The sequence below is a fragment of the Atractosteus spatula genome, chromosome 8 (assembly GCF_055471065.1).
Source record: "Atractosteus spatula isolate fAtrSpa1 chromosome 8, fAtrSpa1.hap1, whole genome shotgun sequence".
NCBI classification, from domain to species: Eukaryota; Metazoa; Chordata; class Actinopteri; order Semionotiformes; family Lepisosteidae; genus Atractosteus; species Atractosteus spatula.
The window spans coordinates 49,496,444-49,512,670 of NC_142713.1; the positions used below are offsets into that span (position 1 = coordinate 49,496,444).

The 16,227-nt window shown below is 34.4% G+C and overlaps 1 protein-coding gene across 2 annotated transcripts in view; it reads left to right on the plus strand.

The window, feature by feature from the left end:
* The first annotated feature begins 6,409 nt into the window (after window positions 1-6,409).
* Window positions 6,410-16,227, plus strand: part of mkln1 (muskelin 1, intracellular mediator containing kelch motifs) — a 30,922-nt gene continuing 21,104 nt past the window's right edge. For both annotated transcript variants that reach the window (XM_088922940.1, XM_088922939.1), the window contains exons 1-7: window positions 6,410-6,509; window positions 9,211-9,280; window positions 12,031-12,173; window positions 12,378-12,466; window positions 13,060-13,169; window positions 14,364-14,556; window positions 14,640-14,717. In XM_088922940.1, coding sequence (XP_088779066.1) covers window positions 6,430-6,509; window positions 9,211-9,280; window positions 12,031-12,173; window positions 12,378-12,466; window positions 13,060-13,169; window positions 14,364-14,556; window positions 14,640-14,717 — 763 coding nt within the window. In that variant the 5' untranslated portion in view covers window positions 6,410-6,429. The remainder of the gene's footprint in view (window positions 6,510-9,210; window positions 9,281-12,030; window positions 12,174-12,377; window positions 12,467-13,059; window positions 13,170-14,363; window positions 14,557-14,639; window positions 14,718-16,227) is intronic.

Sequence of the window (16,227 nt, forward strand, 5' to 3'; positions counted from 1 at the left end):
TAAATATAATACATATAAAAGCTGTACATTGCATGCCAAAATGATAGGCCACAGAAATGGACTAATACTTGTAAAACCAAAGACCTTTCTGTTCACCACTGAGGTAGCTCTGCCTTTCATCGCCAGAGAAATTAAAATCTGCTGATTCAGGGCTGTACCATTTTGTATACAGCAGTCTCAGCACTGTGGGCTGTCAAATTAATTCCCACACTGAATCATCTGCACACTATCGGTTTTAGATAACCTTTCGATACTGTAACAGTGCGCTCTGATTCCTATACGGATCTGATGTATCCTCCATTAGAATATTCTATAAGCCCTGTAGGAAAACCAAACACACATTTGACATAATTGCCACATAGTTGCCTGGGACAGGAAGCTGTTTATCACTGTTCATTTCATTATTAGAATTAAGTGTTGTAAACCTTGATTAAAGTATTCTTTTAATTTACTAAATACAGTTCCCCTTCCTTTGCCACTAAGCCTTGGACAGTGACAGACAAGTATAAAAGATGTTAGTACAAACAGAGTATAAAGAGAGGCACCTATACATTGATGAAATTGTATTCAAGTCAGAAAACACATCAGCACCAAGAGTTGGGATATATAGTGCCTTTAAAATAGTTTAATTTAGTTTTTTTCATATTATTTTTCAAATTTTGTCTAAAAATATGTAAGAAAAATAAGCTGTGAATTATAGCCCTGAGACTACAAAACAAAGCACCGAGAATATTATATATTAAAACAATTTTGGATAAGATATCACTTTTTGCAGATCATTGAAAAAAGCAAACAAAAGATACAGAACTCACAATACAATATGTAATGTTAAACACTTCTTAAAATAAATGTAATCATATAACAATAATATTTTTAATATCCCTGTATGATATTTTTCTAAAATAGCAACTACATCTACTGTACAGTGCTTAACATTCATTTTTTCCATTGGAGTTTAAATTGTGAATTAAATAGTAAGTACTGTAATCATATTATAGTCAACAGTATATTTCCTAGACCTCTAGTACCACAGACAGATATTTGCAATGGAAAGTTGAATACTTCTCTGACCAAAATCTTAACTGTAATTAGCTTCTTACACCTAACAGCATCTGTGATGCTTTTTTAAATTTTTCAATTAAACTTGTAATAGTCAACTAAATGTGTGTGTTTTTTAAGACTAAGCTGAACAACACCTGAATAAATAGCTAGAGTAAATGTTAGAAAGCAATACCTGTACAGTTACAGTACTGTCATTTCTGGTCAGTTGACATCAGCTTTCATATGACCCAGCATGAGTCTGCACTTATGAGAAATGACATTATCCTGCTCATTACCTCAGGCCACTTCCTGAAAGAGAAGACCGAAGGAATGATTCAATAATTGCTTTTCATTTTGGCAAGGTCAGTGATTAAGAAGGGGGGTGTTTTACTATTGTTAACTTTTAACAGCAAACAAAACAATTGTATACTACAGATCAAAAATTGTACAGATATACAGCCACCCCAATCTGTTTTTTTTTTAAACTAGCACAATTTTCATCTTATTTTCAAATACTGGAAATGTTTCTGGAGTAGAGGATGCTCATAAAAGCACAAACATATGCATTGATTTTATAGAAACACAAGCAGACATGGGATAATGCTGCTCATATAACTATAGTAAAATGACCTTCCCTCGTTATCAAAATCCAGATTTTAATGTGGGATACCTAACAAGTAACTAGATAAGGACATCAAGAATATACTTACTCCTTACTATGATGTGCCAAATTACCATTAAAAGCTGAGTAAAACTACATGTATCTCGACATTTTAAAGGTATCTCTAAATCAAGGATAGCCAAATTCAATATTAGAGTTAGAGTTCTGTAGATTTTAAAGATTTTTAGCTGTCAATTAAGTCCATAAAACATTTGATTGGACTTTTTATCCAAATACTTAGTTAAATTAAATTATTAAGATCAGAGTTAGAATGAAAATACAGGAGTTCCTGAATGGTTCAAGGACAGGGGTTGCCAATCCTCCCTCTAAATTAGTTGAAGACAACTTGACCACTTTGAAGTCCTCTTTTACTTTCTAAATACAGTATCTGAAATACTGGAGATATCATATCCATCATCTGCAGATATCATCATATCCACTATACTTCTCAACTTTAGATGACTAAAATAGGTCACTGATTATTACTTTATATGGAGATGTAGACTGAAAGTCATTAAAAACACAAGCATTACTTGCATTTTTTAAAGTCCCCTCATTACTGTATATATTAAGGTCCTGTTATATGAGATATACAGTATTTGATCTGCTGTTAATTTTAAGATATTTCACTTTTCAGTATATCCTAAAACAGTTTCCTATTTATTTTAAAATACTGCACAAAGGATTTAATGGAAGTTTCTTGGAATTATTTCCTGTTTAGTATAAGATATCTCTTAAGCATGCTGAGACATTTTGAAATAACTTCCTGTTCTTTTGACAGATTTCAGATTTACTTTGTGATACCTGCAAATAGCTTCCTGTTTATTTTAAAATACATGCCATGAGAGATCTTCCTTGGAAACACCTTACCATTAATTTTAAAATATCGTAGGTATATTTTGAATGATCACAGATCATATTATTTATTGGAAATTTAATTCCGGACCATTTAATGATCTCACAAAATAAAATATAGGGATTTTCAAATCAAGTCAAGTGAAATATCTCAAAATGCTTTACAAAACTTTTGAATGGATCTTTAGGTCTAGAAATGCAACAGACATTTGTAAATATTAAAAACTTTCTTGAAATTACAATTTAAGATGTCTAAGATCTGTCATTCCCAACCTTGGGGTAAAATCAGAGAAGACAATGATGGTTTGAAACTATGGTTTATGGAAGAATTTAATGAAATATCATGACCTGTTTAGCAGTAAATATGAACTTAAGCAAAAAAAAACCTCAATGAATGTGAAAACTACTTTTTGTAATAAGAAATCTCAACCTATCAGCATAAAGGCCGCTTTAAACAAACAGGGAGTGATATGTAAGGGCCTCAGAAGCTGATTTCGGAGTTTGTTTTTGAATTACAAATGTAAAAGAAGCATGTGATATTGTTGAAAAGTTTGAACTGAAACTGTTAAAACCTTCATGTAAAAATGGCACTTTATACAATGCAGATACTATGTGGTACAGTATATGTCTGAAACAGGCCTTCCTACAACTAGTTGATTGCGATAAAAGGACAGGAATGAATGGCACTGGTCCTACACTTTTCAGCATACAAACACTCATTCATAACACTTTTTAGACAAAGTAATAATGTGAGAGGTACAGTAGATAAATGCTTGTGATCAATATAGTCTAAAATGTTAGTTGTAGTTACATTTTCTTAGAAGCTGCTGCTCAAGTAAAGTGAATTTTATGAATGAAATTTGGTTTTCCACATTGTTGAACATGAGAGTTTTTGGTTTTCGGAACAAATCAGGAAATACGGTTATTTCTGCTGTATATTGTATTAATACTTTTCAAAACTTTTCTAATGCACACTAAGAGGACTACAATATGCTCCCATTGCTATCTGGATTTCTGTTGTTATTGGGGGGAAAAATGACCAGTCTGTATGGCTTGCCTGAATTTTTCAAACAAGCCTTTGTTTGGAACAGAGGACAAAGATGCACATGTTTTCATACAAAGGTTCACAAGATTCACACAATCAGCTTCAGGTCTTGGATCAGAAAAAATGTGTGAAAAGTTCCTGGAATTTCCTTGCTTTCCTAACAGAAACCCCCATGTAGGGAAATTCAGGCTTTGCAGACAAAAGGCTTTCTGCCTTTCTTCTGCAGATAGTATGAAACTGTCCTACAACTGATGGGCGGTATCTCACTATTAATGTTTTAGTTTCATGATTGCACCTCTGAATAAATACTGTATACTGCTACGCTATGGAGAATGCATGGCAAATTTGGGCAAACACCGAAATCCAGAACAGTAACACTTTGTACTATTTTGCTACTGGAAGTTTTTGGTGCCTGTTCTGTTCTTATATTCGGGGATTTCCAAGTAAAGGAAATAGTAAGGTTAACAAGCCAACCAAAATAACAAACCACATTAATTTCAATTCTCATAAACATGTTTACATCTATAATTGTCTTGTCTTAAAAAAGAAGAAAACGTACTTAGTCATACTGTCATAAAAACAGGACAGAATATCTTATCTCAGTCAATTTCTCCATCTTAGTTACATAGAAAATAGTACTAAAGAGAAACTCTGTCAAGTGTGAAGTACAAATGCAATACCCTAATATGTACTGTGCCATTGCTTGCACATTATTATTTGGTTGTATGTTTTTAAAACACTGACTAGAACTTACTGTGTTCTCTTATTAGTCATATCACAGTGTTTCATGTTCCGGAGAATGTTGTCATTTTCAGTCAGCGTGATCTTACACTGGAAAGAAAATGATTGCATGATAGACTACAACCCTAGATCATGAACTGGGAATGATGTAACCCTATGTCATTGCAGATGACAGCATTGCAGGGTATTTACAAGCATCAAAAATGTATGTGCTGTGGAAAACATTCCTTAATGCCTTTTTAGCAAATCAATGAAACAAATAATTTCTATTAACTGTAACAGGGCATTACTATAAGTTTAACCACTATATAAAAGAACATATTGAGTTATAAAACGGTGCTAATGTCTATTTAAAATATTGCCATGTCACATGAATCTTAACCTTTTGTCTATATTTTAGGCCTTAGGGATAATAATGAAGAAAGGTAGCAAAATATGATTGCTTACTTACTGTAAAAGCTTCATACCTTATTGGTTTTTTACCTCCCTTTTAATATAACCATAAGATTGTACTTTTTCTTAATAACAATAGGAAGCTGTAATAAGCCTTAAATATAGTGAAGTAATCTATATATGTAAAAACAGTTCCAGCAACACTAGGAGCCATTTTTAAGCTCTCATTATAGAAAAAGTCTCTGCCTAAAAGTGGGATTGTGATAAGGAAAAAAATACTTCAGGAAAAAATAATTATTTGCTTCATATTGATAGAAAATAAAAGTCAAAAACCCATAACTCATAATGATTTTTCATTGGACTTTTTTGTAAACATGAAATATTCCTTCATTTACTTTTAAACCTTGATACTAAAGAAAAATCTGAGCTACAGTCGACTCTGAAACGGCCTTCTCCTCAGGAAAAGTGTCCCAGCTCTAGCGCGCATTCCTCATATATTCAATGGTGACCTACGGGGGAAAAACCGTCACCTGCTACCCGAGCGACTGTTGGGGCTTCATTTGGGCCTCACAGATGAAAATACACGTTGCTATTCATACCGTTGTACTATGTTTTAAATTCCTAACACTCCACAAATGTGCTGAAAATTGTCCAGGAACCTTAAAAAGAAAAACAATCGACTTTGATCTTACGTGCGATTGATGCTGTACTTAAACATGGGTTCGTTCGTAACCTCGACTGACAGAAGATCCTGGTACTACCCTAGAAAATAATCCTAAAAAACGGCACCGCTACCTTAAAACGTATCTTTCTTCTTTAAAGGTTAAATGTTATCTGCTTTAATCGGGGGAGATGGGAAACGACTTTAGGCTGGCATGACAAACAAATAATGAATTAAAAAATATATATTCTTAGCTTCCGTGTCCAGGATTACTGGCTAAAGATTAGCCTGAAACCACAGGCCCAATTTTTTCCTTTACTTTTCAGTTACTGTAAGTGCGATCGTACTGTAGTTTCACTGATAACCCAGCATCAAGCCAGTGAATCACCACTTACTGAAATATAACTTAAAGGTGAGAGAGCACTGGTATATTGTATATTGTAGGTCTATATCGCAAAAATGTAATCGATTTATTAAATTTACCCATTAGCTAATAAGTTTTTCTCAGTAGTGTTTGTTTAGATCGCTACTTTAAATAATTTAGAGGAAAACTGCATTTTAATTTAGAAATACCAGCACGTCGGCTGCCAACTGTGAAACGGACGGTAGTGTTTTTTTTTCTCTCTAGTGTAGCTTCTGTGACATTTATAGAGCTATATTTACACATACTGTATTGTTGTCCAGGTCGGTACCATTAATTCCTGACTTTCAGGTGTTTTGATCATGATAAGTGCTAATTCGGTTTACACTTGTAAGCTACAAACGTGCCGAATCGCAATTGGATTCTATTCTCCCGCTAAGAATTCAACATATAAATAATATGTTCAAAATACTACTAATCCCCAGCACTTTTTGACCAAATAAAGTTGAAAGATTAGTGAGTACAATTAACATACTGTACCACCTGCCGCGACCCTAGTTTGCCCCTAACCTTGGGTGCTGTCTACGAGATGTTATGTCATCAAACCCAAGTCCACTGTCTCTTTAAGAGCTGTCGGCCTTCTTCTCCCATCTCTGCTGTTGTTCAACAAGATGGCGGCTAATCCAGAGAACAGAGTCCTCTGCTACAGTGTTTTTAAATGGAGCTCTTACTCCTCTACGTACCTACCAGAGTGAGTAATGCTTCACACACTTACCTAATTTTTTTTTCTCTTTTATGTGCAGGTATGCGCATTTACGCGTATTTTTCGTTTAGTATTTCATAGTACTGGAATCCATGGCCTAACACACACCCCTCCTGCGGAGTATCCTGGCCTCTCAAATGCGTTTTTTAAAAACAAAATGCAAAACGTAAACAAACATTCTTAGATGGGTGAATGTTCGTCAAATATATTTTAAGTACGTTTTCAAACGGTTTGCTTTACTGTTTATGCAAAGGGAGATTCAGTGCATTCTGTTTTAAAAGAAAGGCGTAAATATAATTATCTGGTTTGCCGGGGAAATAATGCACAGAGGCCTTGTTTTAAACAACAGAGTTCAGAATTGGATTATTAAACTTGGAATTTGTGCTTGTCTTACGAAGATGTATGTGAATTGTTGAACCTGCTAGGAGATGACAGGCGGTTTGGAGGCGTTCAGATAGTGTTTTTCGTCAACTTGCCCGCTTGGTAATTTGATACTACCAAGTATCAACATTGTTATTTATGTTCAACACCAGGTCAACATACAAAAATGTAAAAGATAAAATATACTCATTCGTGTACGGTGCCTTGTATTTGTATATGTGCATATACACAATACAGTGACTAATATGCCTTAAAATCCATAGAAAAGTTCAATTGAAATCCAAACAAGATCAACGGTGAGTTCTACGTGGACTTGGCTATATTAATTTTGTGATGGAGTATTTTTCTTTGTTTGATATTTGTCATTTACAGCTGCATTTACAGCTTTAAGTGACTGTGATATGACTTGAAGTCCTCAAAACCGTGTTGCGTTAGTTTTTTAAAAAAGGCTCACATTTTACTGTTATGTGGATTTTAGTCTACACTTTAAAAAATGGTTGGCTAGCATCTCTGGAGTAAATTTGTAGCCTGCCTTAGGTGGTTATCAATGCACGGTACCACAGCTTTATTTTTTCTCATATTTTTAAAGTAACTCAGTAGTTCGTTGTAAACTTCCAACAATTTAAATTGGTAATATGAGAAAATTACAGTACTTTAAAAAAGGCACAGTAGCTTGGAGAGTTGGGCAAAGATTTAGGATACACGAACTGAACTTTATTATGTTTAAAGTGCTTGTCTAGATGTACAGTAAGTTGTATTTTGGGGCTTTGCATAGATTGTGAACTTGGAATGTCTTGTAAATGCATCTTAAAGCACTAGGCTTGTGCATCTCACACTGTGTATTTTTAAAGAAGGAAACTGCAGAGAAAAACTAGCTGTTCTTAAGGTATAAAATTGCTGCTAGTGACATATGGAAACAAAAATAACTTGCCTATTGTAGTATATTGTCTGATTATTTCTTTCAGTTTTGAGGGGAAATGGTAGCTATGTATTACAGTGTGAAAACCTTAGAAACTTAATGCTTAATTTATTTTACAAATGCATTTGCCTGATTTTAGTGAGTACTGCAATAAAGCCGTCCAGTTTTTCTTTGCCAAGAACAGAGAATTTGTGTGCTGAACTAGTGTCAGGTAAATATATTTTTATTAATCACTTTAGTTGGTTTCATAGATGTTTTCTAGTGCCTATCAACTTGTACCTGAAACGTGAACAGCGATTGCGGTTTGTCTGTATTTCATCAAATTAAAATGGTATATAAAGCGTAGGCTTATGTATATATATGTACATGTTAGTTCTATCCATGTCCATCCTAACTGAAGTGATTTTGAAAGCTGCTTCTTTATTAGTTTCATAAAGGTGTTGTAGATCCCCTTTAGGCAGCACAGGAGTGGTTTAGTTGAACTTGAGGGGAGTTGTTTTCCTTAACTTAGGCACAGTGTTTACTGTTGACGTCAGTGGACTGTAAGTCATTAACCTTTATTCATGTCTTTGTTAGCTGTGTGTCTGAGAGTCAGTTTTGAAGTTCAATACAATGTTCTTTGAACTCGTCAAGAGTTTGTGATGCTTGTTTAAAACGTAGGCATCTAGGGCCGCTTGTGAATAAAGTAGTTGTATATTCTCATCAATAGGTAAAAAAAATCAGTTTCACCTGAGGAGGGAAAGCACACAATTGTTTTGCCAAAATTCCTACAGTGCTGCAGGAAAATACCACTCTTATTTGTGTGAGAAATGATTTATACATTTACTTGGTAAAAGAGCCTTGTGTTTGGTTTGTTTATGTATTTTTTTCTTTCTAAATACCTTGTGGCACCAGGTAGATCTAAACTACCAGTAATCCCATTAATCAATAAATTATCCACATGAGACTTTATTTGAATATGTCTGAGTCTTACAGGGTGTGATTTAATGGCTAATGATTTGACCATGTGCTTCAGTATTAGACGTTCTAGTGCAAACGTGTATAACTTATACGAAAAAAGACATTTTGACAATCCTATAGTATGTAAAAAAGAGGGTGTAATTATTGTATCCCACACTCCCACAAATCAAAGAAAGCTTTGTTGCTGTTTAAATATGTTTTGTCATGACAGTTTTCATATTTTCTTGCAAATAATGACAGTTAATTGGTATTCAAGGTAGTGATGATGCTAAATAGAATCGTAGAAGGTGTTAGTCAGAAGCCTATGATTTTGAAGGATGAATATACATTTGTCTACAACTGAATTTTCCACCAAATACATTTGCCTGATTTTGTAGTGAATGCTGCAATAAAGTTAAGTACAGACGCTAAAATCTCACTTTTTTTTAGGAATATTTTGGTGGATAAACCTAACGACCAGTCTTCCAGGTGGTCCTCTGAGAGCAACTACCCCCCACAGGTACTGTAAGGCGATAATAGAATGCTCTTTCAGCCCATACTGTTCTATATGTAACTTTTTAATCTGTTTAATTTTTTTTATTAGAGTGTACCCATCTCTCTTTCTCCTTTCTTTGTTTTGTTGTAAAGTGCTTTGCTATGATGTCATTGAGGGTGTTGTAGGAAATAGATTACTGCTGTCTTTATGCTCTGCTGTATCAGTGTTACACTGTGTAAAGCACTCAGTTATTTGAATGCTTTTGCATTTTTTAGACCTAGTTCAAGGTATTGAGAGAGGTTTTTGTTGCAAACATTTGATTGGTTATTACTTAAATAAGAAGTCAATAAATTCAGTAAATGTCTTTAAATCCCGAGAAGCTGCAATTACTGAGCTCTTTCGTGCTTTAGTATCTTACAGAGTCATAGTGCTGGCATCATCCCATGCCTTTTCCCCTCTTGCAGTTGAAGAGATAATTAAAGCCTGCTCTTTTTTTCTTCACCACATTTCTTCCTCATTTTCCTGTCTGGTAAACCTCTGTTTAGTAATATTGGAAGCTTTAAAAAGGTTAAGTTATGAGATTTCTAGTTTGGCTATTAAACTTCAGCAACTTGTGGTGTTTTGAAGACATGTCTTGTGGTTAAGGGCATAGGAAATTGAAAGTGGAAAATAGAGCCACTTACTGTTTAAATTAACACTCACTTTGTTCTTTTTTTTTTACCAGCTATGCCAGTGTTAGTAAGATTTTATTGAATATTGTTGTTTCTTATATGGCAAAAGTGTGTAATTTATTAAAATTTTAATCCTTTGGCCAATCAAGGCTGTGATGAGTAGGAATGAAGACCTTCTTGTACCATACACAGATGTTACAAATACCTAACAGAAGTTGGTATGAATGCTTAAGTCTAATGCATATACCTTGTGCATGGGTTTTTTATGGTTGCATGCACTGTTATTTGCTTGTGTATATAAAGCTTCGATCAATGTTCAAAATTAAAATGAGTAAATTTGACGTGTTTGAGATAATGGCACTATGCATAAAACTGAGCTTTGATAAACTTGGCATCATCTGGTTGCTTGGCATTATGTGTCATGCAGATCCTGAGCCAAAAACCCATTTAAATTACTTGGTTTTCTACCATGGCCATAGAAGACTTGAGGGGGAAAGTGGCTTTGCATATGGGCGAGCTCATTTTAATATGGAAGGTTCTGTGTGTATCTGACCTGGAGTTGACTCATATTTCTTAATTGAATCAGATTTTTAATTTGTTTGCTCTAATACTGTACATGTAATTAAAAAAATCAAATAATAGCTGTATTTGCTTCTGATCAAAATTACTAGACTAGTACATTAATACATTTATGCAAGGGTCATCATAGTCATTTTGATTAATGTGAAAATCCATTATCCTTTTCAGAAGACAAAGCACCAGACTAATACATGTTTTTTTTACATTTTACTGCAGACTTTTCCTAATTCCCCATTCCCTTGCTGTTATGTCTCACATTTTGTAAGCATTCTGTTCCTTTAAAAGCATATACTATACTTGTTCTTGTTTCCTTGAGCAAATTGATTTTCATTATGCTTATCTTTCTCCTTTTAAATCCACCCCCTAAACATTTCCATGTTTTTAAGGTTAGACAAATTGTTTCAGACCCCTGAATGGTACAGTAAAATTTAAGGTCATTGTCATGTTGAAATCAAAAATATATTTTCCCATAAACTGGTTAAGTAATAAAATACAGGAATAGAATTACATTGTCTAATATACTTTTCTGTTGCAGTGTCCTGTTTGCATTGGCAGAATAAGCCTAAATGTTATGTCTATTTTTATCTCATGACTGCACAGTGAGCTTCTGCATCTTAAATTATGTTTTTTGCATAAATATAATCATTTGAAAACATTTTTGATTGTGAAAGAATTTCAGAAAAAGTTCAGTGGTTTACTAATGGAACGCAAACATTTTTCAGCTGACGCATAACTTAACTATGAAAATAATTTGGACTTTATAAACATCTTAAATAGATGGCTTAATTATTATAATCCAAGGTAAATGATTTGCTTACCAGTACTCCGCTTGATTCTGATACGAGTTTATCTTTCCATGTAAAAGGACAGTTATAAAGTCCCATGTATAAAGGACTAGAATAAGTGCTACAAGTTTCATATTTCATTGTGGATTCATATAGGCTTCCTAATTTCAATGATTACATTCACATTTTTATACATAAAAAATCTTGCAGCATTCAAAGTCTAGTATTACCCCATTTTGTTTGGAATAACATGCTGCTCCGTAAAAACAAATCATAACATTCCAGAAATCATTACAGAATATTGTTTTGAGGATGGGCCATTCTTAGTTCTAGGTTTATTCAGTGCTCTTCACTTTTCATTTGTTTTACTCTGACTTATCTTGACTGGCAGTGTTCATCTTGCTGCGACAGCTGAAATTCTTCTACCTTTGTCTGAAATCAATTAAATAAATTGCACTTTTAATTGATCTAGTTTGAATTATTTGTTACCTTATATACAAAATAAGATTCCCCTTCCCTCAATTTTTCTGAATCGCCCGATTGTTTAATCAATGCAATTGAATGTCCATTATGTCCACTGGGATCCACTGCAGTAACAGCCAGCACTGGATTTTTTTCAGCTATAATTCCTTCCGGTGTTTGTGTACAAGGACAGTTTGGAAGGCAAACAGTTTGTAGGAACACTGAGAGGTTGGTTGTACTGCTTTTAAGACTAAGTTTTGCTTTTTTTTTGTTTTAGTACTTAATTTTAAAATTGGAAAGGCCGGCTATAGTTCAAAGCATCACCTTTGGGAAGTATGAAAAAACTCATGTCTGCAACCTGAAAAAATTTAAGGTTTTTGGAGGAATGAGTGAGGAAAACATGACTGAACTTCTTTCCAGGCAAGTAAAAAAGCAAATCTCTAACTGATAAATTATTCACATTTTGCTAATGTCTAAGCTGACTATTAATGAAGATTTTTTAACTCTATTGCTTTAATATTAATTTAGTTGTAGCCAGATAAAACTGAAAATGCTGTACATTTAAGATCACTTTTACACATTACCTGCTCTTCCCTTGAACTACAATTTTTATATTTTTTACAGTGGCCTTAAGAATGACTATAACAAAGAAACCTTTACATTGAAACACAGAATTGATGAGCAGATGTTCCCATGCCGATTCATCAAAATAGGTAAGGCTATGATGGCAAGGTATCATTGAATGAAGATTGCCTTCTTTATATATTTAATAAGCATAATTCATGACAAATAAACGTGTATAGCAGAATAGCTACTTTTGGGGTTGCTCATATCTGTTAAAGTGAGATCAGCACAATAATAGTGAAATTGTAAGATATCATAGGATGTGAATGATTTATGGTTTTAGATCACACAAGTGAAGTATTTTAAAGCTGCTAATTTTTGTTTTCAGTTACTTTCCTTGGTCTCTTATTCCAGGCTGTTTTTTTCTGTAATTTCTGTACTTAAAAAACAGTAATTGTAAAAGACTAATTTTTAAAGTCAAAATAGTGTCCAGTACTATGAGAAACACACTGGATAACTGTTAGCCATGAAAATAATCTAGCCCTGGAAGGAATGTGGTTCTAATTTGAATTTTAATGGAGAGTAGTTTTAATTGTACAGTTAATTTACTATACATGTTGAAAAATCTGAGGGTGGTGGTAATTGTGTAGTGCTCCACTTCCGTTTATTTTTTAGTTGCATAATTAGAAGGTCTGTATACGCAGTGTGTATTTCAGTTGTATTAATGTTATTTTTTCTATAGTACCACTGATGTCTTGGGGCCCCAGTTTCAACTTTAGCATCTGGTACATAGAGCTCCATGGGATTGATGAACCTGATGTGGTACAACCGTGCCTTAACTGGTACAGTAAGGTAGGCCTGCGTTTCTTTGCAGTTGTCTGTAGGGTGAAAAATAAAACTCCAGTCAGAATTTTTACTAACTTATGCTTCATACATGAACATTTTTTGTGCAGTGTAAGAAAACTCCAAAACCATGTAGCCTTTAATACACACAAGTGAGGGAATAGTCATATACTTAAATATGTGGAGTGAGGTGAGTAGACATGTTAAAATATATTTATTAAAATACAAAATGTATTATTTCGTATGTATTGTATTTTGAGATTAGTTTGCTTTGTGCTGATTCATACCTACATTGCTGGTGTCCACTTAGGCTGAGCCCATCTGCCCTTCCTTCTGAGCTCCTATGAGCTTTCATCTTTTGATTCACTGCAAGTTTTCAAAGGCATTAGGGAAGTCGTCTCTAATTGCAGACATCATGACAAGCCCAGGAGGTCTCGGGTGTCACTGTTTCGCTGGAAGCCGAGAGAGCCGTGGTGTGACTAATCCCTACCCTAACCCTGGCCTAATACTGGCCAGGGGCAGCTAGCAACATGACCCATACTTGAGCTCACACTATCTTAATAGAGCCTAACTGTCTTTCAGAGCATATCAGGTTGAACCACTCACAATCTCCAATCTGCTCCTTTTTCAAGAAATGGAACTTTTTTATACACCTTGCAAGCTCCACATTGCTTTCTTAGCAGTGACTGGAGTAATGGTGTGTACGTCGCCTATAGCACTTTGAGCCAACAAGAGCCCAGGAAGCTGCAAGGATTTGTTGTGATGCCTAGTGCAGAAAGAACCCTATCCCACTGGTGACACCCTACTGATGGAAGCACTCAACCGATTATGTACCACTGCTTGGAGAATCTTGGTCACAGGTGGCTAGTAACATGATGCAGGCTTAAACTCCTGACCCAAATTAGCACCTTTAGTTGATGAGCCACGTGGGAGTCTCACAGTTGCTTTTTAATTTTATATACTGTAATTTAGGGAAAACATTCAGTTTAGAAAAAGGTTGCACTGAAGAAAATTTGAAGGTAAAAGGAGCTAAGCAGTGTAAAATGAACATGGGGGGGGAGACCAGGTGAAAACATTTTTGTTCAGCCTTAGTTTGTTGCTTATTGAGGCTTAATTTTATATTTTTCTATATCGTTATTGACACTTACATTAAACCTTAAGATACCTCAGGCTTATTAATGGGCTTCCCTTGTGTTCCAGTAGTACCGTGAACAGGAAGCCATTCGTCTGTGTCTGAAGCACTTTCGGCAGCACAATTACACGGAGGCATTCGAGTCGTTGCAGAAAAAGACAAAGATTGCACTGGAACATCCCATGCTCACAGATTTGCACGACAAACTGGTGCTGAAGGGAGACTTTGATGCCTGTGAGGAGCTAATAGACAAAGCTGTGCATGGTAATTGAATTCTGCTTTGTATTGTTTGTTTGATTCTTTTACTTTTCTGTGTAGCTGAAGCTAATTGCTTTCTTTTTTTGCAGATGGGTTGTTTAATCAGTATATCAGCCAGCAGGAATACAAGCCAAGATGGAGTCAGATTATTCCAAAAAGCAACAAAGGTACAAAAATAAAAATGCATATAAAATGTGAAACATAATACTGTATTTAGTAACATCTTTACATTTGTAAAAATGCTAAGTTATTCTGAGTATTTTTCTCGATGTTGTGGTTATTTTAATAGTAATTCAGTTATTTTCTTAGAAAAGATGTCAATGGAAGATAAATTAATAAATCATAAAAATTAGGTGTTAGTTAAGATATCTGGGATTCTTCTAGCCAGAAATTCTCCTTAGCCACTCTGCACTTCTGGATAGCTGTAATAGCCTTGTTTCAGCCATGCAGGTTTCAGACATGTACAGTATTTTTGAAAAATATCCAGTCTCACACTAAGGATCTGTACCTACAAGTATTACATCATCCTTTATGTACTCTTTTGATCACTCTATACCATAACATTTTGACTTGATAGACTAATTCTGCTTATAGTAGTTCAGGTGGGTAGCTGCGTCAGCATGTGTAGGCTGCAAAGGAACAAGTAATAGGTTTATTCTATGCTCACACCTGAAAAAGGCTCCACAGCCAAAATGTTGTTTTCTTTCTTCTCTTTTCAGCATGGAATAAACCTATTGCTTTGTTCCTTAATTCTGACCATATTTAATTTCTGACATCCTTTTTTCACTCTGTGCATACGTGCCTTAAGGTTCTTTCGTTATTGCTAATAATATTTTGCTTCAGATGACATGATGGTTACACTAAATTTACTTTTTGGTTTGAATATGCATACAAATACGTCTCTCTTAAAGAAACACTGAGTGTACATCTGGAGAGTGCTTGATAATGGTGTTCTGGTACTTTTTAAGGATTACTCTTTGCAGAACTACTTCATTGTAAAGCAGTATTCTCAAAATGGCATTGAAAAGATGTTTCTTAAATATTTTTTTCTACGTCTGTACTTGAAAATGTTAAACCACTCCCATTCTGATTATGAAGATCATGCAGCTAGTGAAAATTGGATAAAATTTATTTTTGTACTGTACAGACCTCAACCTACACCAGACATCCATTTACGTCTGAGCTGAAAAGTTTTGATTCCTGAGCAGTTATAGTCCAACAATAAAATAATTCTGTTTTGGTGTTTCCAGATTGTGTTTCAGCTTGAATAGTTAAGCAAATGGATTCCTTATACTTAACTGTCTCTTCTGAAATACAGCCTATTTTAATTAAAGGTGAAACAGTCTTTGAATTAATTTTGTACTTAAGAGGATAACAATAACAAAAAAGTTCACGAGGACTTTTTAACCAACTAATGCACATGCATATAAAATGGATTACAGTAATCATGCTGTGAATTGCTTTTGGTTTTTGGTTGCTATCCATTCAAATTTGACAGGTATACAATAACGTGACCACTATCCACCATTTCACTTATTGTAATATGTTTAATTTTTAAAATGTCACTCATGAGTGGTGAAAAATCATATATCAGCTTTTCTCTAAGTTATCTATGACAAATCAGGTGTGGTGAATGGGTAATACTAGTCCAGCATAGTACATTTCATTGAAATATTT